The 25,106-nt window shown below is 40.0% G+C and overlaps 6 protein-coding genes across 7 annotated transcripts in view; 2 read left to right on the top strand and 4 right to left on the bottom strand.

The window, feature by feature from the left end:
- LOC145495827 (uncharacterized) overlaps positions 1–6,009 on the bottom strand; it is a 43,991-nt gene extending 37,982 nt beyond the window's left edge. For both annotated transcript variants that reach the window (XM_081475413.1, XM_081475412.1), the window contains exons 1-3: positions 3,011–6,009; positions 562–633; positions 241–323 (exon numbers count right to left, since the gene is read on the bottom strand). In XM_081475413.1, coding sequence (XP_081331539.1) covers positions 241–323; positions 562–633; positions 3,011–3,301 — 446 coding nt within the window. In that variant the 5' untranslated portion in view covers positions 3,302–6,009. The remainder of the gene's footprint in view (positions 1–240; positions 324–561; positions 634–3,010) is intronic.
- Positions 6,010–7,675: 1,666 nt separating this feature from the next.
- Positions 7,676–10,069, bottom strand: LOC145494454 (uncharacterized). The gene has a single exon (XM_081473925.1). It carries the CDS (start codon positions 9,398–9,400, stop codon positions 8,933–8,935), a length of 468 nt encoding a protein of 155 aa, XP_081330051.1. The 5' UTR covers positions 9,401–10,069; the 3' UTR covers positions 7,676–8,932.
- Positions 10,070–10,791: 722 nt separating this feature from the next.
- On the top strand, positions 10,792–11,322 carry LOC145494284 (protein CFDP2-like). Its single transcript, XM_081473726.1, has one exon. The coding sequence runs from the start codon at positions 10,792–10,794 to the stop codon at positions 11,320–11,322; it is 531 nt and encodes a 176-aa protein (XP_081329852.1).
- Positions 11,323–11,337: 15 nt separating this feature from the next.
- On the top strand, positions 11,338–17,688 carry LOC145494285 (uncharacterized). The gene is made up of 3 exons (XM_081473728.1): positions 11,338–13,695; positions 16,976–17,034; positions 17,634–17,688. Exons 1-3 carry the CDS (start codon positions 11,338–11,340, stop codon positions 17,686–17,688), a joined length of 2,472 nt encoding a protein of 823 aa, XP_081329854.1.
- On the bottom strand, positions 15,854–20,412 carry LOC145494927 (uncharacterized). The gene is made up of 2 exons (XM_081474493.1): positions 19,892–20,412; positions 15,854–18,682 (listed from the first exon to the last, which is right to left on the bottom strand). Exons 1-2 carry the CDS (start codon positions 19,952–19,954, stop codon positions 18,068–18,070), a joined length of 678 nt encoding a protein of 225 aa, XP_081330619.1. The 5' UTR covers positions 19,955–20,412; the 3' UTR covers positions 15,854–18,067.
- Positions 20,413–22,667: 2,255 nt separating this feature from the next.
- Positions 22,668–24,658, bottom strand: LOC145495425 (uncharacterized). Its single transcript, XM_081475036.1, has 2 exons — positions 24,572–24,658; positions 22,668–23,772 (listed from the first exon to the last, which is right to left on the bottom strand). The coding sequence occupies exons 1-2, from the start codon at positions 24,632–24,634 to the stop codon at positions 23,158–23,160; spliced, it is 678 nt and encodes a 225-aa protein (XP_081331162.1). The 5' UTR covers positions 24,635–24,658; the 3' UTR covers positions 22,668–23,157.
- Between the last annotated feature and the right edge of the window lie 448 nt (positions 24,659–25,106).

Genomic DNA, 25,106 nt, shown 5'->3' on the forward strand with positions numbered 1-25,106 from the left:
CCACATACCTACCATGAAGACAAGTGAGATGGGTGGACTGGGAGAAAAGCTTAACGAGATCTGTCTGACAGCGAAAAACACACAGAATGACTTGACATCCGAAGCCAAGCTGTAAAATTAAGGTGCCTCAACAGAAATCCCTTGGCCACCCCGTACACCACCCTGAGGGAGACTGCTAGCCAACAATATGGTTTCGTTTTTAACTTAACCTAAATTACATTCAGCCACATTAATACCAACCTTCCCTTGTTGACCTGTGCCTTGATGTCATTTATAACTTTTGGCTTGTAGTTTGTCGGCTGTGGCACAACAGGTTGCTGATCCTTTTCAAGATGTGAAACACAGAAATTAAAAAAAAACAAAAAAAAAAACGGGTACATTTGATGTATCAGTTGTAAAACTGGTAACATTCCACAAATCTTTAAAAATTAGAATGCGCATTTAAATAACTCCAGATGGAAGTCTCAGAAAAATCCATTTTTTTTCTAATTACTCATAATTTTTGTCAGTAATGGTAAATGATTGAAAAAATGATCAATCAGGAACTTGTTATTTTTGTACCTTGGATTGTCGTAGGGATTCTTCATCTTCAGATTCTGACTCTCCTGATGATGATGATGATTCATCTTGAATCTAAAATACAGAAGCAAGTTTCATTACATTTAGTTATTAACCTTTATTAACTTGTGGGAAGCATGCATTGTGGCCTAAATGGTTATGCACTGTACTACAGACTAAGCCATCCGGGTTTGGGCCCTGGCCAGGGTCACTGTGTTGTGTTCCTCAGAACTCCTAGCTGCTCTATGATACAGAAACCAGAGTTACAGTGTAAGTACTGAGAGCTACATGTATGAGCCAGCTGCCAGCTTAGGCTTTAATTTACAGTCAAACCTCTGGTTGTGACCACCTCTTGTAAGCGACCACCTCTCCTCAGCGACCAGTTTTCCAAAATACCAAAAGTTTTCAAGTCACATCACTATATTTGGAACCTCTTGCAAGCGACCACCTCTCGTAAGTGACTGCTACCACTTTTAGAGATGAAAGTTTGAAATGTTCTTTTGTTTTTAACCTCCAGTGAGCAACCACTGGACAGATCATAATTATTTTTATTGAGCAGAAATTGGATAATAAGGTGTTGTAACATTATTGCATTCCTGGGTTGTACCATAGAGAGACGGAAATTTTCTCAGTGGGAAGTACCACATGTTTTTCTCGGAATTGACTTTTCACGTGAATAAGTCATTTAAAACATGGGGTACATGTAAGTCTCTGCAGTTAGCATATGCTAATGTGTAGTTCCAGAAAATATCCATACCTCCCCCATGGAAGGGATTTTTTCCAAGACCCCCCAGCCTCTCTGGAAATTCCAATTAAACTTGATACATTTCTTTAAATTTTTTGGTCTTAGGGAACCCCCCCCCCTCCCCCCACAGGAAATTCCAATCCTTTCTGTGGGGGGAGTATGGATATTTTCTGGTACTGCACAATGAGGCAAAATTTTGACCCAGTATGGTCTAAACTCTTGTAAAGCAACCACCTCCCATAAGTGACCATCTTAAGGCTTGACATTTCATTGAATTACATGTATCTGTGTTATTTTGTACTCTTAAATCCAACAGGCTTAAGGTGTCAGGATTTAGTGGTGTCTGTAAACTGAATTGTACATTAATTAGTTAACCCAGAACCTGTATTTATTAATTACTTTCCTACACCTTAGTCATGTTAATTAAAAAATGTTAATTCAAAAATGGCCAGCAAGATCAGAAACAAATATGAAACGGGTTATGAACTCCAAGAGATAATTTCATGAATGATGCAACAGTTTCTACTAGTTTATGTATAATAATAGTCATATTAATGCATGACCAGTGAGTCATGCAGACTGAATAATTTGCCATGATCCCTGAACAAATGTCATGATTCTAATTATTGCTCTTAGTTTTTTCATGAATTCATAATGTCCAACTGAATCTTTATTTATGAAGAGCAAGCGATATCATAATCCAGGATATAATGTTGACAAAGTGTCAACTTGCAAAGCCGCATTTATAATTCATGCAATTTCATTGGAGTAATTGTCGCGGCCTTCACTCAAGAAACTTTTTTAGCTCCGTGTTCATGTTAAATTGACCACTTAAACAAACAGTATGAGTTTTCATTTACTCAGAGATCAGAGCAAGCATATGCTATTTATCGTGATCCAAACGGGACGAAATGCACTGTGAGAGCAAATGGAACCTAAAGCACGCGCTCCAAATGTAACCGTTTTATAAATCGAATTATGTTGTAAAAATAATCAAACAATGAAGGCGACAGGTACTTTGGGAAGTCAAAGACGCAGAAAGCAAATCGAGAAATCGCGAGCACGATGAAATATTTTTAAATGTTCAGATATTGGGCAACAATTAGGCAATTAGGAAGGTACTCGACCAGAACATCTGCCTATAAAATTTAATTATGCATGAAAATTTAGCGATACGATTAATTCTCCAAATCCCGAGTTATTTGGCACAAAGATTCGCTTCATCTATTTTGCTGCTGCTAAAGTCGCAATTCACTTCCTTGTTTATAATAGTGTGATCTGAGTATCTTCTCAATATTGAACTTATTCCAGACGAAAACATATAAATGATAAATAGCCGTCAAAGTTATTCGGATCAATTTGAATTCAGACGTCCACAACATCAAAACATTAATGGCTTATTTGGCACTCTAAATCATTTATTGAAACTCGCATCTCGTTGAACAAAACTTGAGATGTCGATCGTGATAAATTACCTCACATCGCAAACAGTCGCGTATTTGTCTACAAACGAAATCGTTGACAAATTTATTCACTCAAGTTTATTTAGTTACTACGGTTAGAGCGAGTCAATTTAGTTAATAGACTTCTTAAAAAGGCCCTCGAAAGCGCAGATGTTAAGTTTCAATGTAGCTACTTCTTGCATTTAACCGATAAAACTCTAGTTCAGCACTGGCAAGGAAAAATATAAAATACAATCGATCTTACCTGGTCATCTTGTTCGGTTTGTTCCTGTCCCAGCGCATTCAAAATAAGCTTCTTATCATCCAGGTATACCTCCCCAACCGGTTGATACGGCTTGTAAATGACCGATCGATAACCACATTTGCTCATCTGGTGTCTTCGTCGTTCATAATTTTCCCTAGCGACTTCTCGCCGAGCCGGAACTTCGCAAGTGTACATTTTCGCATTTCGAGCTGTGATCTTTAAGCCTTGATGTGAAGGAATGGGCAAAGGCACCGGGCGAACGTAAGAGCGCGGATTGTCAGAATCAGGCATTGTCTCCCCTGAAGGATGAAGCGTTATCCTGACTTCAGAATCGACTCACAATCTGGGGGAATCTCGCCCAGAGATACTTTCCACGTTACGCGCATTACTGCATGTTGCTGAAGACGAGTGTTTGTTCATTGAGAACCTCGTTTGCATAAAATCAAAAGAACAAAGGTTATAACCATGGCAACTGTAAACAATTGCAGTCAGGACACCTCGTGGTTGGCAAAAAAGTAATAAAACAAAAGGAAGTGACTCTGACTGTTCGCTATTTTAAGAACAGTGACTTGAGAGAATACCAAAGGTCCGATAGAAATACAATACAAGGTTTTTGCAGCTGATTTTTAGTGAGAGTTGCTTGGGCGTTCCGTTTTCAGTGATCTTAGGAATAGGCCCTTTGTAGGATCCGGTCACATGGTATGGAATTAATTACGTTGGGACACAAGTTACGCAGTGGGACTTCCAAAACAAAGGAACGTCGGGCTGGACTGGTAAGAGTTCCTTTGTTTTGGAAGTCTCACTGTGTAACTTGCGTCCCAGCATAATTAATTCCGTACCATGTGACCGGATCGTGTAAAGGGTCTATTAGGACTTTATTTTATAGCTGGTTTTCACATGACGTCACTAAAATTCGGACTACAAAACTATTGATCTTCCTGAGATTTTACTTAAATGGTGTATAAGAGCAGCTGAAAACTAATATTCATACAAATTTTCACTCCGAATGGGTTCTTGGTTTTGTGATAAACAACGCTTGAATTTCTAAACTTTTGCTTGACGCGGCATTTACATGACGGCCTAGACAGATACCATGATGGTTAAAAAAGTGACTTATTTCGGGGAACTTGGCTATCTGAACAGTTCATGACTTAGAAAAAGTATTATTTTAGTGTTTTAGAGTTCCTCGAGGGATAAATTCACGCTTTTGTAGCAAAACTCAGTGACAGATGTTTCTGTTGATTTCCGGCCGCCATGTTGGTGCCCATACGGATGGGCACCAACATGGCGTCGCCATACAAGGGGTGGCGAATGGTAAAATCCAAGACTTGCCGAGACCCCGAGACCGTTGTTTAAAAATTCGAGACCGAAACTTGAACGATTTCGGAAAATCCGAGTCCGAGACTCAGTGCAGAGAAAACCGAGCCCGAGACCTTAATTATGCAAAACTCCGAGCCCGAGACGTGAGATTCGTGCGCTCTTGGTCGCTTGAAACTGGATCTCATTTAGGGAAGTAGTTAAAACTATTATACAATCAATAACTTGTAGTTTATTTGAACTACCAAAATAGCAGTCACAGATAAACGCTAACTATTTAGTTATGCATTAACATTTCGACCTTTTTACGGCCTATCTCGACCCGACTTTTAACTACTTTCGAGGTCACGCGCTGTCATCAACTTCCGGTCAACTAGCTTTAAACATCTCATAGCTTCTCATCGGCGATCATCCGTTAGTCTCTCGAGCTTACTACGCGATCTAGCTTCAGCTGCTAAATATTGTTTGGCCTTCCGTACTGGTTGATATAACACGTTATGGACGAGGAGAGGGTGGAGGACAAGAAACGGCGAAAATGTAAATGTAAGTAAATTGTAAACTTTGTAATTATTCATACATGATTATTCATGAAGACGCCCGGGCTTATTATTCTCGTGTCTCCAGAAAAAAAAAAGATGTTTCTTGACTAGCTCTTGCTATTCGTAAGTATCGATTAAGGAGGTCTACATATGCATTTGCTTGTGTGTTTGTAAGGCTTTTACTCTAAAACTGTATTAGCTTGTATTTTAACCGCGCAATGAAAGACTAATGAAGCATCATAGTGACCGGCTGTCATGGCGTGAACAAATTCGCCGGCAAATTATTTTCTTGCACAGGCCACCTGTGTGAGTAACGTGGTAAAACGATAATTTCGACCGCGAAATGGATGAAAACCTAGGCTCAATACTGGAACAAGTTTGACTAGTGTTTGTAAGCTTTTGTAGACGAGCAGGCAGCACCACTGAAAATAAGCAGATGGCTGCAAAAAAACTGCATCGTTTGTTCAGCCGACAGGTCTATGTGCTGAGGGAAGCTCGCTGTATGTAAAATGTGGTGTGAAAGTTAAGTCTTCACATGTCAAGTGGCTTAACATGCAAGGACGAGGAGTTCGACGCATGTTAACCCCTACTGAGCATTTTGTAAAGTTCCCTGGCAGACAGAGGCACTGTTAAAGGGGCGATCTGCACCGTTTATAAAGTTCTTTATAATTGGCCAAACGAAACAATAAAAAAATTAAAACAGGTTAACAACACAAACAATACCCATAGCCCAAAGACCAAAAGAGTTGCAGATTAACAAGAACGAATCAAAACAGAGGTTCAATCTAAAGAGGTGCAGGTCAACTGCTGTGACAGTTAAGTGTTTAGCTTGCCCTCGAAGGCGACACGGCGCACGACTCACGAATGTGAAGTAACTTACCACAAAGGACGAGGAGAACAAATCGTTGATTTACCAAACACATGGTAAGAACACTACATAATGTAAGTAAAGCAAATTAAAGTAAGCATGCAGTTAATCGTTTTCTTTAAGACGTCTTATTTAGAGGCTATATCTACATTTGTATTTTCTACGACCTCCAGAAGTTCTCCAGTTGACGCAGTGTTCCTTTATTGCAAAGACCATAACAGTAAAATATTGTGTTTGTTCTGCGAAACGGTATTCTACAATAGCTTAGAATACACCGTCTTAGACATGGCGGTATATTCCAGACTACCATCGCACGTCCTTATGCTAACCACTTATAAATTCTAAATCGAGTTACTTGAATTCTTTGACTTAACCGGCTAAAAATACAGTCCATCGACCATGTTTTCGTGCGATTTCAGCATCAAAGCGTGCGCATGGTTATTGTCAGCGGAAACCTGATCAAATGAGCATGCGCGCGGGCTGAGTGAATATAATGGAGACATTCTCGTTCCCAAAGCCTCCGTTAACGATTTTTTAAGACCAGTAGCACTGGAGACGAGAATGAATAAGAGCAGCAAAAGTAAAGAAAAGTAAAAGTTCCGTATTTGCAGCCGTTCTCGGTTTGCTTAAACGCCATGCTTAATCTCAGCAACACTGACTCTGCTCGCTCAATGCGATACCTCCCCGGAGAACCTCTGCTAAAAATGCAAATCCGAGACTCTGAGACCTTGCGAAAAATATTCGAGACTCCGAGACCGAAAGAAACACATGAAAAACGAGACTTCGTGACTCGTCAGAAAAGCTTCCGAGATTTCGAGATCGGATCAAAAATTTCCGAGATCCACGATTTTCTGGGTACCATTCACCACCCCTCATACAAATCTCGATAAATTTGGGTAAAAAATTTCTCCGCATATCCGCATAAGAAAAATTGCTGTGACCAGAATTTTGGCGAGAGTCTTTGCATATTTACCTTCTTTCATTTCCCAGATTCTGGACTTTAGCTATTGACCGGTTTTGATTTTTATTTTGATCTATTTTGAATTGCGTGACACTGAAAACCAGCAATACACGACCACATGAGCTCTGCTGTAATTTTCATCGTGTTTAAATAAACGTTGCTATTAACCCTGTCTGATAGATCACTCTAGTTTACTGTTTCATTATAATTTTGAGGCAACAAACTACGGCGAGGAGAACTTTGATACACAGTTAGTTAAACAAAGATTTGCGCTCAGAAATTATCAGGAATAAAAAAAAATAACTGGCCTTGTACACCCTGCCCTCCTGTTTATGCGAAGCTTTAATAGCGAAAAGTTTGTTGAGCGCTTATGTGTGATTCAGAGCATTCCCTAATACAACGTACGAAAATCAATTTTGTATGGGATTTGTGCGTATGACACAGATGATCAGTTTCATAAACAAGAAATAGACATGCCATTTGTTCCGAATGGTAATAGAAACTGATAAAAGTGAAGAATGATCATCGCAGGAAATTTTCCAATCTAAGCAATTGGAAAGAAGAAGCCTGAAAAAATCAGGGCTTCAACGGGATTCGAACCCATGACCTCCGCGAATACTGGTGCGATGCTCTAACAACTGAGCCGATGAAGCCACATATTGGGAGCGAGGTCAATTAATTGAGTTCATATCTTCCCGTGAGGAGTGAAATGATGTGAAATATATAGGAAATAATTCATATTTGACCTGCGGTTGTAGATGAAAGTGAAGAATGATCATCGCAGTAAATTTTCCAATCTAAGCAACTGGAAAGAAGAAGCCTGAAAAAATCAGGGCTTCAACGGGATTCGAACCTGTGACCTCCGCGAATACCTCCGCCAGCGAATACCTCCGCGAATACCTCCGCGAATACCTCCGCGAATACCTCCGCGAATACCGGTGCGATGTTCTACCAACTGTTCGTTGAAGCCCTGATTTTTTCAGGCTTCTTCTTTCCAATTGCTTAGATTGGAAAATTTACTGCGATGATCATTCTTCACTTTCATCTGCAACCGCAGTTCAAATATGAATTATTTCATATATATTTCACATCAGAAACTGATAAATGACTTAGAAGACGGTGACACTTATGAAAAGTATTAATTTAAGTCCGATCGTAATCCTTCTTAACCAGCTTCCTCAATAGTAATCATTACTGTTTATTCTCGGTTTGTTTTTACTTTCTTTAGTGTTTCTGTTACTTAAAAAAATATCGTTTCGTCCGTGGGAAGCGCGGTGGCCGAATGGTTGCTCTCACATTGCCTCTCTCCACCGGACACAAGTGTGTAAATGGCTACTGGGGAGTTAAATGGCGGAGGGTAACTTAGCATCCCGTCCAAAGAAAATAGGAAATACTCCTAGTCGCTTCATCCTACAACAACCGGGATAAGCTCCCGTTGTGTGGACCACTTGGCCCGACAGAGTCGACACAGGCTTTGGTCAATCAGGAAAATGGCTTTAATCTCAGTTGACATAGCTTCGTTTAGATGGAACTTATCAATTAAGTCGTTAAAAAAGCAGGCAGAGATCGCGATAACGTTCAGTTGAAATCCTCTTGAATAGAGATGCTACCTGTGAAGCTAGAATTTGGGAGCCCCATGTGGAAAATCTTTTTAGTGTCCTTGCCTTGAGAACGAGGGCCTCCCGGAGCTAAAGATACAGGTTTTCTTGATTCCTAAAAAAGTCCTATTTTCCCTCCCACCATTAAACAAACCCCATGCCTACCTTTAACCAATTTCCCTTTATAGCAGAGATGCTCTTTTCCCCTCAAATTAATCCCTGAACTATCTCTTGTTCACTTGAAATAAATGATCGCTGGCGCTCGTTCCTCAAAGCCCCTGAAAGGAGGTTTTCAGTAAACAGTTTGAGCGAGGAAGAGAAAAAAAAAAACAACGGAATTCAATTTAATTCCGTTCAAAACGTATAACGGGGGAAAATACATGAGGTACTCCATGTTTCTTTGAATACCATTTTTTTATTATTTGCTTATTTATTTCAGCAAGCGTATATCGTGACATAAATTTTCATTGTAAATCATCGATTAGACCGCATAATGTACCTGAATTATCCCTGGCCTATTCCTGAACTTAATGCAGTGTAATTAACCATGATTTAATCATTTCTATTACTTTTTTTCTTTTGTTTGATTGCATGTTACACAATCCTTCGGTGCTTTTCTGATAAGCTGTTCTCTTTTCGCTAAGCATCTTGTATAACGGTGACTTCAATGAACTTGATCCCAACCCCCTCTTTTTTTCCCTCTTTATAAACCTCGAGAGTGAGTCCCTTGTTGAGCATCAATCGGTTGTTGTAACCAGTGGTCTTCACGAAACCTCCGTCATGCGCAGTGTAACACGAGCCCCAGCGTTCATCCAGCTTGAGGGTGAAGACAAACCGGCCGGGGTAGAAAGAGTCGCTGGGTCTGGGTGTCAAGCTGGTATATTTACCGACAGTCAATTGCGTACCGGACAAACCCTCTTTTCCATTACATGGCGCAAAGCCTGAATACCCCATTTTATCTTCCATATGAAACCCGACAAATCTTATCCCGTCAGACACACCATATGCGGTATCGCTGTCCTCTTTTGTTCCGATACTCACATCATGTGAGACTACAATTTTCACGGTCAGCGGAGCGGAATATTGCAAGGCACCAGCAGGAATCATGGGAGCTTTTACAAGAGCGGCGTTATCAACTGAGTTTGCGTTGAATGTGAGCTGTTCTTTGGTAAATGAATGAGAACTGTCAATGTAGGACGCATGCGCCTCCAACCAAGATGGAGTAATAGTCTAGTGGTAAATCAATTTCTCCTGCAGTGAAAGATCGTTATAGCGAATGAGAAAAAGAGGAAAGGTCGAACGTAGAATAATGTTTTATTTAACAAATAAAAGAACCTAAACCGTGTATTACACTGTGATAAAACACGACGGGCATTTGAGAACACGAGGGAAATGTATAGACAACACGAGCCGCAGGCGAGTGTTTTCTACAGTTCTCGAGTGTTCTCAAATGTCTGGAGTGTTTTATCACTGTGTAATACACGGCTTAGGCTTCGTCATTTGCTTCATGATATAGGTGTAATGTACGGGTCCGCAAATGATCCCGGACCGCAAATAATCCCCATATTGGACCGCAAATGATCCCGATCAAAAAATAAGGAATGGCATGGATTTATATCGGAGGAAGGTGAGAACATGTACAAAAATAATGAACTAAAAAACATATTTTATCATTTTGCAAAAAAAATATTCCACAGTTGCTGTTTTGTTCTTCGAAGGGTACAGATCGTTTTCACCGTCACGCAATAAACAAAAAAAAAAAAAAAAAATCCAAAACCAACCAATGGAAAAAGGTAAGAAATTGTGATGTACGCTGTAGAAGATAACTAAATAAGACACTTCCCCAAGTTTTAGGCCTGTGCGTTTCCCCAAACTTCAGATATTCGTCGCAAATGTTTCCCAGAAATTTACAGAGTCCAGTAAGAAAACGCCATGTTGGTGTACGTACATCCGTGGTACACCAATATGGCGGCCGGAATATAGTGTAAACATCTGGAACTTACTTTGGCTTTCTAGGCGACTGATTATCAGTACTAAACAAACAAGCATTTATATAAGTACTTTTCCTAATGCTCTAACTTCTAGAAAGGCTCAAAATCATGAGATAAGTATATATTTTTCAACAAACTCAATCGTAGCCTTGTGTCACGCCAGCTTCATAACCCTGAAATTCAAAATGCTCTGGTTTCCAAACGAAGCACGCTAATTGTAAACAGATATGGAGTCATCACCTGATCGTGGTGGAGTGGTTTGCGTGCCCCAGTGACCCCTAGAGCTATGTCGGCGGGTGCCATGTGCACCTGGTAGGGTCACCCATGCCGAACAGGTCAAAGGGTAGGGGTCAGACGAAGAGGCTCCCTGGTCCTCCAGGTTGGGGGTTGGGCTGCGGGCTGATAACCCGCTCCTGTAAAAAACATATTATTACCGAAACCAGAAGCAGAATAATTTCAAATGATCTGGGGGACGTCGTGGTCACTCCTCACACCATGAGAGGATCGATGACGCATGGGGGTGAAAGCCAAACGGAGGCCCTTGGGCAGATGAGATCACCAGTCCACACAAAGAACGTCATGAAGATAGGAAACTGGAACGTGAGAACGCTATACCAGAGTGGAAACATAGCACAGGCATCAAGAGAGATGAAGAAGAGAGGTATTGAAATCATGGGAATTAGTGAGACACATTGGACAGGACAAGGAAAAGCAGTACTGGAGGGGGGAGACACTATCATATACTCTGGCAGAGAAGATGACAACCACAGAGGCGGAGTAGGAATACTGATGACCAGATTCGCAGCAAGATCACTCATAGATTGGACACCAATAAGCGAAAGGATAATTACAGCCAGGTTCTATTCCAAGCATGTTAAGATGACGATTGTACATGTATATGCACCAATAGAGGATGCAGAAGAGTCTGTAAAGGACGAATTCTACGAGAGACTACAGGATGTGTTGAATAACAAAAAAGAACATGATATGCTGGTAATCACAGGTGATATGAACGCAAAGGTCGGTGAAGACAACTGAGGTTATGAGAGAATCATGGGTAGACAAGGCATTGGGAGAATGAACGACAATGGAGAAAGACTTTGCGAATTTTGTGATATGAATGAACTGATAATAACAGGAACGTGGTTTCCACATAGAGATATTCACAAAGCCACCTGGGTATCGCCGGATGGAAAAACGAGAAATCAAATAGACCATGTGCTGATAAACAAGAAGTTTCGTAACTCAGTAATTGACACCAGAGTCTATAGATCAGCAGACATTGGAAGCGATCACCATCTTGTATGCATGAAAGTGAAGCTAAGACTAAGAAAACAACAACCCAAAGAACAGGGAAGTATAAGGGCAAGGTATGACACCAACAAGTTGAAAGAAAAGAACGTTTTGGAAACCTTTATGATCACTTTGCAGAATAGATATCAGGCGTTGGAAGAGGAGTCACCGGATGGAGAGGAGGAGGACGAAATAGAAAAGGAGTTTCATATAATGAAAGAAGCATACACGAAGACAGCAGATGAAGTATTAGGCCGTCCTAGGAAGAAAAGAAAGCCATGGATAACAGAAGAATCATGGGCGCTTATTGACCAAAGAAAAGAGATAAACAAGAAGATTCTAAGTACTCGTTCAGAGAGGATCAAGAAACGACTAAGAACAGAATACAAGGAAAAGAGTAAAGAAGTTATGAAGAGCATAAGGAGTGATAAAAGGAAGTGGATGGATGGCATCGCAAGTGAGGCAGAGGATGCTGCAAGAAAACAAAAAATGAGAAAATTATACGGATTGACGAAAGTGCTATGCAATGAAAGACCTAAGAGCAGCACAGCCATCCTTGATAAGAGCGGTAATCTCGTGAGCGGAAAGAAAGAAATGCAGGCAAGATGGACAGAGCATTTTAGAGAAGTACTGAACAGAGAAGAACCAACAGATCCTATAACAATGGAAGATGAATGTGAGTTCGAGCTAGGCGAATTGATTGAAGAAATCGCGATCACTGAACCAACAATTGGCGAGATAAAAGTAGCAATTGAGCGTTTAAAGAATGGGAAATCTCCAGGCGTCGACTCCATCACGGCTGAATTGTTAAAGGCGCACAAGGAATTCTCGGCAACGAAAGTGCATCAGCTACTGGAGAAAGTATGGAAACTTGAAAAGATCCCGGACAAATGGAAAAGAGGGTTGATCATCAAATTGCCAAAGAAGGGAAACCTCAAAGAATGTAAGAACTGGAGGGGAATTACTCTACTTTCAGTAGTCGGCAAAATACTTGGACGGATTGTGATTGATCGAATACAGAATGGAGTTGATATCAGACTGAGGAACGAGCAAGCAGAGTATAGAAAAGGCAGGGGAACAACAGAACAGATTTTCATATTAAGGAACATCATTGAACAAGCAAACGAGTGGCAGGCAAGCTTATATATTAACTTCATAGACTTTGAAAAAGCATTTGATTCCATCCACCGTGAAAGTCTATGGTTAATTATGCGGAAATATGGAATCCCGAACAAGACAGTAAGGATGGTAAAAGTGTTCTACGAAGACTTCAATTGTGCTGTAGAAGATCAGGCAGAAGCATGTGAGTGGTTCAGCATCAAAACAGGCGTCAAGCAAGGATGCAATATGTCTGGATTTCTATTCTTGATAGCTATGGATTGGATTATGAGAAGGACTGTAGGAAAAGGAGAAAACGGAATCAGGTGGAACTTTACATCTAAACTCGATGACCTAGATTTTGCACATGATGTGGCGCTTTTGTCTTCTACTAAACAGCATATACAGAACAAGACTACTAAAATGAATGAGGAAGCAAGACGGGTCGGGCTGAAAATCAACAAAGGAAAGACAAAGGTGATGAGGATCAACGGGAAGAGTCAGGAGAAGGTTGCAGTAGATGGGCAAGATATCGGCGAAATTGAGGAGTTTAATTATCTGGGGGCTACCATTTGTAAGGAGGGAGGAGGAATGAAAGATCTGAAAAACAGGCTGTCCAAGGCGAGAGGCACATTTGCCAGACTCAAAAGAATATGGAACTCAAGGAACATCATGAAGAGGACCAAGCTTAGACTGTTTAAAACCTTAGTTGTACCGGTGCTACTGTATGGATGTGAGACATGGAAGATGAACATGGGAGATGACCAACGAATAGATGTGTTTCACAACAAATGCCTCAGGAGGATTCTCAAAATAAAATGGCAAGATCACGTTACCACTAGAGAGCTCCTTGAGAAGGCAGAGACGAAGTTCCTTAGTGAAGAGGTTAAGAGGAGAAGATGGAAGATGATAGGGCATGTCCTACGACAAAACAGAAACAGCCATACCGACATAGCCCTATCATGGACACCTGAAGGAAAAAGGAAGAGAGAAAGGCCTAAGACCACCTGGCGAAGAACAGTCGAGAGAGAGAGGAACAGCGCAGGATGGCGTACATGGGATGAGGCAAGAGCTGCTGCAGCCAACAGAGAAAATTGGAGGCATTCTGTGGAGGCCTTATGTGCCACGAGGCACAAAGAAGCTAAGTGAAGTGAAGTGAATAAATATACCGCCTCTTATGCCTGATGAGGATAAAAACATGTCACATGAAGACGATCTATTGAATTGGAAGTCTTAGAAAAACACATACTTGTAAACGTTCTCGAAATGCCGGTGGCGATAGTATCAAACATCTATCAAACAGCTAATTGACAAAACTAAGTGCAAGCCTTGGCCTTGCTTGGTCATGAAGTTGAACTTCATAACTATAGCTTGGAATTTTGGCTTCTTAGAATACTCAAGTAGTCATTCCCGAGGGATTAAAGCCAAAATACGACCAAGTGAAAATTACAAAATAAATTTGTTCAAATTTCCAGTGCTACACACTAGATGTTTTACAGAGTGATGAAGCGTTGTAGGCCTGTGGGTCTACTCAGGTGACAGCGTCTTCCATAATAGTTGCTTCATGGTTAGTTTAAAACTTTAGACGAGTGGAGTTAATGGTCGATAAAATGTGATTTAACTAAAAACACCGAAATATCAATGTTTAACAAAGGAGGATATGTAGCGTGTGTTGCACTGATCATAATTTTACTGACAATTGCAAAGAAATGTAAGCCAAGTCGTGTTTTGATGATTGAGTGGTGATATTCATAACATCGTAGTTAGCAGCAAAGTTTAGTCGAAAGTATGCAAAAAAAAAAAAAAAAAAGAAAAAAAAAAATCAAGTTGTAAGCCATTATAATTATAAGATGGCTTTAATAAAAACATCGGTATTCACGTGCGCCAATTCCCTATCCACACCATCCCACCATCCATGCCATTCCTTATTTTTTGATCGGGATCATTTGCGGTCCAATATGGGGATCATTTCCGGTCCGGGATCATTTGCGGTTCAATTTGGGGATCATTTGCGGTCCGGGATCATTTGCGGTCCTGGGATCATTTGCGGACCCGTACAGTAATGTGTCGAAAAACAATAAAACACGCTTTTTCTGTTTTATACTCTGGTAAAACGTGGGTTTTTGACCAATCAGAGCGCGCGTAGGGTCCTATCTAAAAGTATATTACACTAACCTTTATCATATGAAGCGTTTTACTTGGAGGCATATCTCCAATCTTCAACTTTCAAGCTGAAATTGATTTAAACTTGGATGGATTTCATCACTGGAACCCGAAGTACACTGTTTTCTTTGCTCTACAAATGCAATGACAGTGATATCTTGCCCATAAAAGACCGTAAATGGGAAACTTACTGATATCACTCATCCAGATTTATAAGCACACTAACTAACCTTGTGTTAAATAAATGTTCATCAAGAAATGTGCATGAAAAGAGTCTTTCTCAAAGACTCCATTTGTGAATTATTTTGATTTCTTTCCAAAATCTTTTTTTCCGAATTTTGAGTTGCCAAACTCGGGGTGCGACTTATCTGCGAGTGCGGCTTATCCGCCGGTGTTTACGGTAACTGAGTGTTTTATAATGTTACATGTTATCGGTAGAGATTTTAATCTCATCTTTGCGTAGCTCAAGGATTCTAACAGCGGAAAACCTTCTCCAATTGCAGCACGCTCCACCTGAAATCGAAAAGCGTTGAAAATACTCGTTTTGAATTTTATATTTATTTTGTGACTTTGAATTAAAAATCTCGTTTACAGTCAGGTTGCCCTAGACAAATCTCTACCTCGAGAAGAGTGTAAAACATGTTTTGTCAAATTCCCAAAATTTGTTTTGCACTTTTAGGTTGCATTGAAATCAAATAAGGATATTTACAAGAGAGAGGGACGAAGAAGCCAAAAGACACACAGTAGCTTTCGTGAGAGCTATATGAACGACACATTCGCAAAGACGGCAAAATGCATTAACGATAAGTGTCTTGTTTTCCACAAAATTACTACTGTAGTAAAATTGAAAAAAGTTTACAAAAGGCGATGAAAGCACAGTAGGCGGCTCAGTTTGCCAAATGTAATTCTCAACTTGTTGCAAAGATTTAGACATGCTTCGTAAACTGACCGCTTTGCTAAAACCTATTACGGACTTGTATCTTGGTTTTAAAAATCATTAATAGCGTCTCAAAGATACTCACAGCAATCCACATAAATATCAGTGCAGTGGTACAAAAGATCGAGAAAATCTTCATGATTCCTTCTGAGGAATAAAATCTCAAACAACCTCGGTCTCTCTTCAACCTCACAACAGATACTAAAGAATCGAGTGACGTGGCCTAGGATGCCTTTGTTCCTTTGCTAAGATATACAACGCGAACTTTTTCGCGCTGATTCATTAATTATTCAAGACATACGTAATCTGAACTAACTTTGACCGGGCCGATTACGAGTTTCGTTGCGGTGAAACAGAGCTTAAGAACTACTGGATAATCTTGCTTACTCTTCAGTTCGTATTAGTTATTTCCATTCTTTTTTGATCGTGGACCAGATAGGCTGGATTGATGAACGATTGTACAAACGTTCCGGCAATTTATCAATCGCCGTGGTACCTTAATTCCGTCTCCTGGTTTGAAAAATTTGCATTTGGACGCAAATATTTGTGGACTGTCGCCTTAGCCACTGCGTGACTGAATTCTTAAGGAAGTAGTTAGCTTTTGGCAGAAGCTGAGGGAGAAGTGCAGTGAAATTGATAATTTTGTGGAATTGGTTTTACACGAGCAATAATCGATCACTCCACGTTACTTAAAACGTTATGTGACTGTGTAAACGGTCAGTGCTATTTTCGTTTTAACTGCGTCCAAGACAGGTTATTTAGGGGAGCGTAAAGGATCTGTTGCTAGCAATATCCGTTCTCCACACGAATCGGAAAACCCATGTCCACACAGCCTGGTTTACCCGCCGTGTTGCACTAAATTTTTGCGGGAGTTTTATTTTTGCGAATCGGCGATTTTTTGTATTTTGCGGGAACTAATATTTGCGATTGTAAAAAGTCAGAGTATTAATTGTTTCGTTTCTCGGAAAGTTTCGATCAATTGAAATTACAATTAAAACAACATGTAGAGATGTTAAAGACAAGTAATCCAGTAATCAGTGTCACTCTGTGACAATCACATCGTGTTCTTGTGTGGCTGATTGCTCCGGCAATGGATCAGCAATAACTTTTCATCGTTTTGTTTCTGAACGAAAAAGACGTTTTAAATAAATGGAAGCACAAAGATTCTTTACGTGAGACCTTTTGTTTTTTCTTTTGCAGATCGCGAAAAAACCGCTAAAATCGCAAAAATTAGAACCCGCAAAAATTAGTGCCACACGGTAAGTCTAAGTCGGAGTCTCTTGCTGACTGGTTGCGCCTGCTCGCTTTTCTAAATTACGCCGCCCCTCCTCTTTCCGCACCCATTACATACACTGAAGGTGTGTAGATATGACCTTGAAACCACACCGATCCGCCCAAGTCCTCCCCTTTCCCACTGAAGATGTAGATGATACTGAGTCTACTCATCTAAGTCTGTTTAGCCAGTTCCGAGTTGCTATTTATATCTGTTTCAACAAGAGTAGATCCGCAACCACTCGTATGGAGATCAGGGGCACTTTCCGTTCGATGAAAATTTCCGGTTTGAAGATTTCCAGTGACGAAAAGAACAGCATTTTCCGGAATTTGTTTGTACGTTCATTGTCTTGGAAATCGAATACGTTTCCATATGAGAGGGTGTTCATCAAGACCAGTTTTGAAGCAGATGTAAAATTAACGTAACTCGGATATAATTTATCTAGGTGCTGTGTCTGTTATGCCTGGAAAATGTTGACGAGAAATTTTCTGGGAAGCACACGTTCAAACATTGCTGCGGTAAAAAAAACAAAACAAAAAAAATACAGATAGAAAACTTCTTTTAAAGATGCTTATTTGATGATAGGATGAATTCTGACAAATTAGCTAGTTGTGTACCCCTCGCTGAGAGCCGACAGTAAATGTCTGTCGTTTTCAAAAATAAAACAAGTCGGAAGGGAAAGAAAAAGAAAGAAAAGGTTATTTTTTTAGGCAAGCCGTAAAACCACAAGTCTAGAAAACCTCTAAGAGTGGTCATGCGAAACCACAATTTCGTCCCCAGAGCTCGCGCGTTAACGGTTACCGGTGGCCTGGGAACAAGATTGGTGAAACCATAAGAGACAGTAACCGGCAATAGAGCAATTTTATTCTACCGAAAATAGTTATTGGCCCTCTGATATAGCTTAGTCGTGTAATGAAATATGAGAAAATGCAGATCGAACGTTATAGGGGCCAGTTACGTTATCAGAATATCAAATCAAATTATTATACAGAACATAATCATTTGCCTCATTCCACGTTCTACGCATTGTCTTGTATGATCACGACTTTAATGAACTTGATCCCAACCGTATCTCCGTGTTCCTTATAAACTTCAAGAGTGAGTCCCTTGTTGAGCATCAGTCGGTTGTTGTAGCCAGCGGTCCTCACGTAACCTCCGTCATGCGCAGTGTAGCAGGAGCCCCAGCGTTCATCCAGCTTGAGAGTAAAGACAAACTGACCGGGGTAGAAAGAGTCGATGGGCTTGGGAGTAAATGCAGTATATCGAAACGAAGTTAGAGTAGAGCCAGACGTGCCTTCTATCCCGTAACATGGGGATTTGAAGTTATAATTTCTCTTATCGCACGTTTCAAACCCGATAAATCTGGTACCGTCTGATACACCATAATTGATATCGCTGTCAGAGGTTTTTCCGATGCTAACTTCATTCCCTACCGTTATCTCAATGGTCAGCGGTGTGGAACTTCTCAAGACACCAGGAGGAATCATGGGGACTTTTAGAAGAACGGCGTGATCCACTGAGGCTGCGTTGAATGTCAGCTGTCCAGCGGTTGCTGTACGAAAACTGTCAAGATATGACGCATGCGCCTCCAACCAAGATGGCGTCATGGTCTGATGGTAAATAATTTCTCCCTGCTAATAAAACAAACAAGGAAATAAAAAGCTGCTACATATAATAGGAAAACACTTAGAGTATTCATCAAAGTAAGGGCTAACTCTCGACATGGCTAAAAGAAATATAATAACAGCCACATGCTTTAATTTTTCCTTTTGTTTTCAGATCCCCAAATTTTCAAGAGAACAAGGAATGTTGAGTAAACATCGAAATTTCGTACTTATTAATATAATAATATAACCTTTATTCACCCTTGGCAGCGTTTATAGCACAAAGGCTAGTGGAGCCGAGCAAACAACTGAAACAACTAATTCAAATTGAACATATAACATAAATTACTTTTTCACACGGACAGATGGCACTACGAAATTTAGTTCTATCGAGAAATGTTTCACTAGCATATCCGAAATGTAAAAGAAATCTCTTACTTCCAAATCGAAAACCCGATTACGATGACTTATACTGCGTCCGCAGTCTTAACCAGAAGCAGCTACGCTTAATCGCCTTATACGTGGTCCATGGCCAGAGGAAAGGATAGATTTGGACCGCTCACGATCCAATGCGTGTTTCGATACCAGTATATAAACATTATCGACTAGGAAATGGAAGCGAATCGCCAAATGACTACAAGGATGTTTAATGTATGGTTCAGAAATCCCTTGAAAATTAACCTTCGCTGGGCTCCATTTGCTCTCTTAAGACACAATTAGGGGACTGAATTAGTTAGATGGCTGATAAACGGAGGGCAAGATTCCTTGATATCAATACCCTGATACAGCGATAAGTACTAGGCTTTGAATTCTTTAATAAATCCTAGACTATCCATGCTTTCTCTCGGGCGGTAAATTTGACTTCGCATAAAATCAATCAACGATGCAACTTAATACAATGAATCCATGCTATTGGGCCTAAATTGACGCTGGGCTTTTGAATTTCTGATTTCCCATGGTTGTCTCGAAATTAAGTTGTGTCCATCGGACGTCAAAATAGAATGCGTGCTAAGGTCGACTGTTATTATACCAACCAACCAACCAACCAACCACACTGGTTTTATGATGTAACACTAGCGAGATTCGGTCAAATTGCGTTTCTTCTTCGGTGGCAAATAGCTTTAGATTCATGTACAAGTTTTCCATAGGATAGCACTGATCGCTCGATCGACTCGAGTTAATATCAATAAAAAAAATTGTAAACTGCACCCATCTCGAAATAAAAATACGTATACTTACGGTAGAGAAAACGGTTAAATAGCAGAATACCACAGTAACCGAAAGAATCCAAGTGAACTTCATACTGATGTCACAACGTAAGTAACAAATGAACAAATGGCTTGCTTGAAAATAAAAAAAAGTCGAAGTTTTAAAGTGTGCACCTCATCTATATGCGAGTTTGTCAAATTGTTCACATTCATGATATGATTACGATATCGCTCATCAAGCAGCGCTGCAAATTGTTCTTTGGACAAGTGACCCACTTATCCACTTCTCCTTCCCCAACTCCTCCGCCCTTCCGCATCCCCCAATCAAAACTAATAATAATAATATACAATATCTTAAGCGCCTGTCGGCGAACTTCTTTCAGTCGCCTTCGTGTTCACAATTCGTAATGTTTGGTTTCCAACTTTTTTATACAAATTTTAACGAGTTAAAAGCCCCAGGGACAGATTATTTTAACATTTAAATTGGATGAAAACACGTTGTTTCTTAGGATCGATGTAACCAAGAAAATTAATCCCCGGAAACCTCGCTCAGTTGGTTAATATCAGTTTACATAAGCCCTTTATAAAGTTTTTATATGTTCAAAAGGAAAGAGAAGATAATCGTTTAACTCACATCCTGAACGTGATCCAAAATTAACTACTGCGGTCATGCAACATCTTAATTTAGTCAGCTGACCAATTTTTTTTTCATTTCTGTTATTAAGGAAATGCAAGCGTTTGTCATCTTACTGGTCTTAGTGTTTTTTTTTTCCTGTGGTTGAAGCGGAATGTGAAATATTGACCCAGTTTGCTGGCTTAAGATATTAAAGGAATACTGTAAAATTCCGAGAATAAGCTACGGGCTAATTTTTGTTCAAAAGGCTTGTGGAGGGCTTATTTTCGACTGGGCATATTTTCGGAGAAGTATTATTGGATGAAATCTTGTGTCTCAATAATTGTCATATCTGGTTGTATTCGGACCAGACTTCATTAAATTAGGTGCTCGTGAGAATACTACACTCGCTAACAAAATGATCAGAAACGCAGCTCAAATTTTGCAATAGTTGGGTTATCATCGAACTTCCCTGCAAGATATGATATAAAATACAAGGAATGTAATTTGCTTCATAATCGAGAGGCATTTTGTTGTTTTCAAAAGAGCTGGCGTTATATTCAAACTCATGGAATTATCCTTCTTTAAGGATCTTTTTGTAAGATTTCGGGACCTTATTTTGCACTATTAGCAGTTTTATTTTTAAGCATTGAAGGTTTTTAAATATATATATATATATATATATATATATATATATATATTTTATTTTTAGCAGGGTCTCTAATCATAGCATAGAGTCACCCTGGAAATATAAAGGTTTACTGTCTTACTTGACTTTTTTTTGTTTGTTTTTCAACCGAAGGATAATGTATGTGTCTTTTTAGTATAGGTAATCGTATGAATGCCAGTGCAATAACCTATTTTCCGAGTTACCTTGTTCCTCTGTTTCAAAACGAGTCTACGAGCAAAACCTTTCATATCAAAATGAGTTTGATATGCATGAAAATGAACCTGTAGGCGGAACACATTTTCATATAAATGGTTTCGCACGAAGACTCGTTTTGACACAGAGGCAAAAGGCAACTCAGAGGTGGCCTATTAAATATTTACACCACGATTTACGTTTTTTCGCGGGTTTTTTGTTGTTTAGTATAGGTTATCGTATGAACGCGAGTGCAATCAGGATTCACAATACGATTTACGTTTTTTTTGGTTGTTTATTTTAAGCACCTAGTCGCGTCATTTGCACTTCATTCGGGAATTTTTTAGATGTAAATATTGCCGCAGTTGTTATTTTCGCAATCCTGATATCGTGAAATCCTGGCGCCTAATAAAAGGCTGGTTTTCAATAGACCAATTCCGATATATTAAAATTCAGCTTAACACAATAGACCTCGTTATGAGGCTTTGGGGAATAAACCCCACGAACTCTGTAGTTAATCCCCGGAACCTTATGCTGAGGTCTATTGTTTTAGGCTGAATTTTAATATATTGGAATTGGTGTGTTGAGGTTTTCACTAGCGGATCACCCTCGTCCCCAGATCCCCAGAGCCCTCTTTTTTTTTGACATTTTAAAACGAGTAGCAATGGGGACGAGAATGATGTTTCTTATGCATGTGTTTTAGTAGAACCGGCCTTTTGAACACCTGTTGATGTAGACAGTTGTTGCCTGAGCTAAGACTTAAGTATCTCCTGCTGAAAACGAACCTATACGCGAAATTGCTTCGGTTTTCCCTGCGAAATGTTTGGCCCTCGTCCTCTCATTCCCTTCCGTCACAGTGTTGCATTTTTGGCTGTGAAAGTTTTTCAAATGTAGTGCTCTGGACTATGAAAAGGTACCGGATGTGTCGCGGCGTTCTAAGTGACACACTAGTATTCGACAAATTCCTGCCGTCAACCTTGACGGAGGTAAACATACCCTTCACTTTTGTAATATGTTGTAATATTGTATTACGTTTGTATCAATAAAATACGTATAGGTAATCACACGATTTCGAGTTCAATTTGGAATTAATTTGCACGAGTAAGTTTTACAAAAAGCTGAAATTGCACGAGCCGCTTCGGCGACTGCAATTTCAGCGTTTTGAAAAACTCACAACACAAGTGCAAATTGATTACAAATTGAACGAGAAAAACCGTATGATTACTTATTAATAATATAAACATGAAAAAATTAGCATGGAGGAAATGCCGAAAGATCTTTTTTGAAGCCATTTTTTCTCGTTCGAGGAAACTCTTTTCAAAGGTTCCGAACAAAATTTTCTTCATCGTTCTACCTGATATCATTGGCTTAGCAAGTTTGCTATTGTCTCTCAGCCAATCATTATCCAGAATTAGAATGTGTAATTTGCACTGGGGTTACACTTTTTACACTGGTGTTACACTTTTTGCACTGGTGTTACACTTTTTGCACTGGTGTTACACTCGAACTGCACTGCTCTCAGCCAATCAGAATCGAGTAATTTTTTCATGTATATTATTAACTATTTAAAAATACACTCCATCGTTGCATTATTCGTTTACTGAAAGACGAAGAACAATATGTTTATTTGATGTAGTCCAATCAATTCTTACTCCAATAAAAATTGTAAAATGGCAATATGAGAGGTCTGAGAGAATAGAACGGGTTCATTAATGCCGAGTTTCATTTCGTCAACTGATACGATTGCTCCTTATTTTGTCAACAAAATAATTTGAATTGACTACATGAAGTGCGTGATCTTTATTTCAAAATGTTTCTTGCTCTAAGCATCTTCTATGATAGCCACTTTGATATACTTGATCCCTACTCTCTCGACCGCCTCGTCTTTGTAAACTTCTAAAGTGAGTCCCTTGCTAGGCACCAGTCGGCTGCTGAAAACACCAGAGTTTGTGTAACCTCCGTCGTGTACGGTATAACACGATCCCCAGCGTTCATCCATCTTGAGCGTAATGACAAACTGGCCAGGATAGAATTTGTCGCTCGGTCTGGGAGAAGCACGGTTTATGTAACTTAAATGGAGCAGACTCGAGCCAGAAGGGCCTTCAACCCCATAGCATGGAGGACGGTTGACATAGCTCGCTTTATCGGGGATATGGAAGCCCATGAAATTGGTACCATCCGAAACACCGTATCTGTTATCGCTCTCCTCTGTTCCTCCAATACTGACATCGTTGGCGACTGTTATCTGAATGGTCAGCGGAGTAGAATGTCTGAACACACCAGGAGGAATCATGGGAACTTTTAGAAGAAGTGCGTGTTTAGTTGAGCCTGCGTTAAATGTGATCTGCTCGTTGGTTGTTGTCCGAGCACTGTCAATGTAGGAGGCGTGGGCCTCCAGCCAAAATGGAGTCATGGTCTGATGGTAGATAAGGTCTCCCTGCAAAGGAAAGCAACACACAAAAAAGCTTTATTTTTATGAGAAGAAGATTTTTCAGTGACACAAGCATACTCGGGAAAAGAATTTCGAGTTCTCCAGTTAGGCCAGAGTCGAATCAGAGAACTTCCGGTAACTAGTCTAGATGTCGAACCACTGACCTACAAGAGATTCGTGATGGCTAAGGCCATTACTAGGTTCACAAGACAAATATCCTGCATACTGCTTTGAGTGGAACACCGATGAGCGGCATATTTTCACTGATAATGAGACTATTCTGCGGCCTCTCTTGGTGCAATCGATAAATATCTCTTTGCTATGCAGTAATTTTGTCCTTGCAATTGGTGAAATATTACATGAAATAAGTTTTTCCCAGCTTGCACTGCTACAGCTATGCAACAGTACCAAAGAAACGCTCTGAAAGGGTTGTATTCCCTAACTTAGCTTTGGAAAGCGAATGCATTTGCGAGATTACTAAGCTTCCTGTTCTCCCAGTGTACTCAAAACCCCAAATTCGCCCTGATCAATCTCTTTCATCGATTCCCAAATTTTTGAACCTCAATACGTCGGAAATTGAGTTTTACGCCCTAAAAGAAGCAGATCAACGAGGTCGGCAGGCGAAACTACATCGGATGATCGAATTCTCAGAGTGATGTTCCTCGTTACAACGCAGTATTTGTGTATTAATAAAGGCACACATATCTTTATACAACCTCTAGCTGAGCTATAATCCATCAATGTTACCCAGACCTCAATTTATAAATACCAGGGCTGCTGCGTTTTTTTGAACTTATGTACTTACGGTGCAGAGGACAGCTATGTGGCAGAAAAGTCCACTGACAAAAACAGGCCAAGAAAACACCATGTTGGAATGTAGCTAAAAAATGTCGACGCTTAATTATGGAGGTAAAGTTTATGGATGAGAAGTGCACTTATACGTATACAAGTTGGTTATATTGCTCGCATGTCTAAAATAGGAATATGTATTTTCTTACGCCCCCATGGGCGAAGTCCTGTATTGTAGAGACCTCATTTTCGCGATACCAAATTATGGCGAACGTCACAGTTTGTGCATCTTGAAAAATTTAGCCCAGATTTTTCAAGTTCGTCGTTTGTAACCATCCTTGTCTCTTTATGGGTTATTATTATCTCTCTCGTGTTGCGCTATCTTAGTAAACTTATTATTTTCAGGTTTCCATCAATTTGAAGGTAATATAATTTTGAAAAGTGAAGGTGAATTAATCAACATGACACGAGCGTGGGACAAAGAAAAATTCTGAGTCCCGGACAGGAATCGAACCCATGACCTCCCGAACACTGGGCAGGTGTCCTGCATA

The sequence above is a fragment of the Orbicella franksi genome, chromosome 8, assembly GCF_964199315.1.
Source record: "Orbicella franksi chromosome 8, jaOrbFran1.1, whole genome shotgun sequence".
Taxonomy (NCBI): domain Eukaryota; kingdom Metazoa; phylum Cnidaria; class Anthozoa; order Scleractinia; family Merulinidae; genus Orbicella; species Orbicella franksi.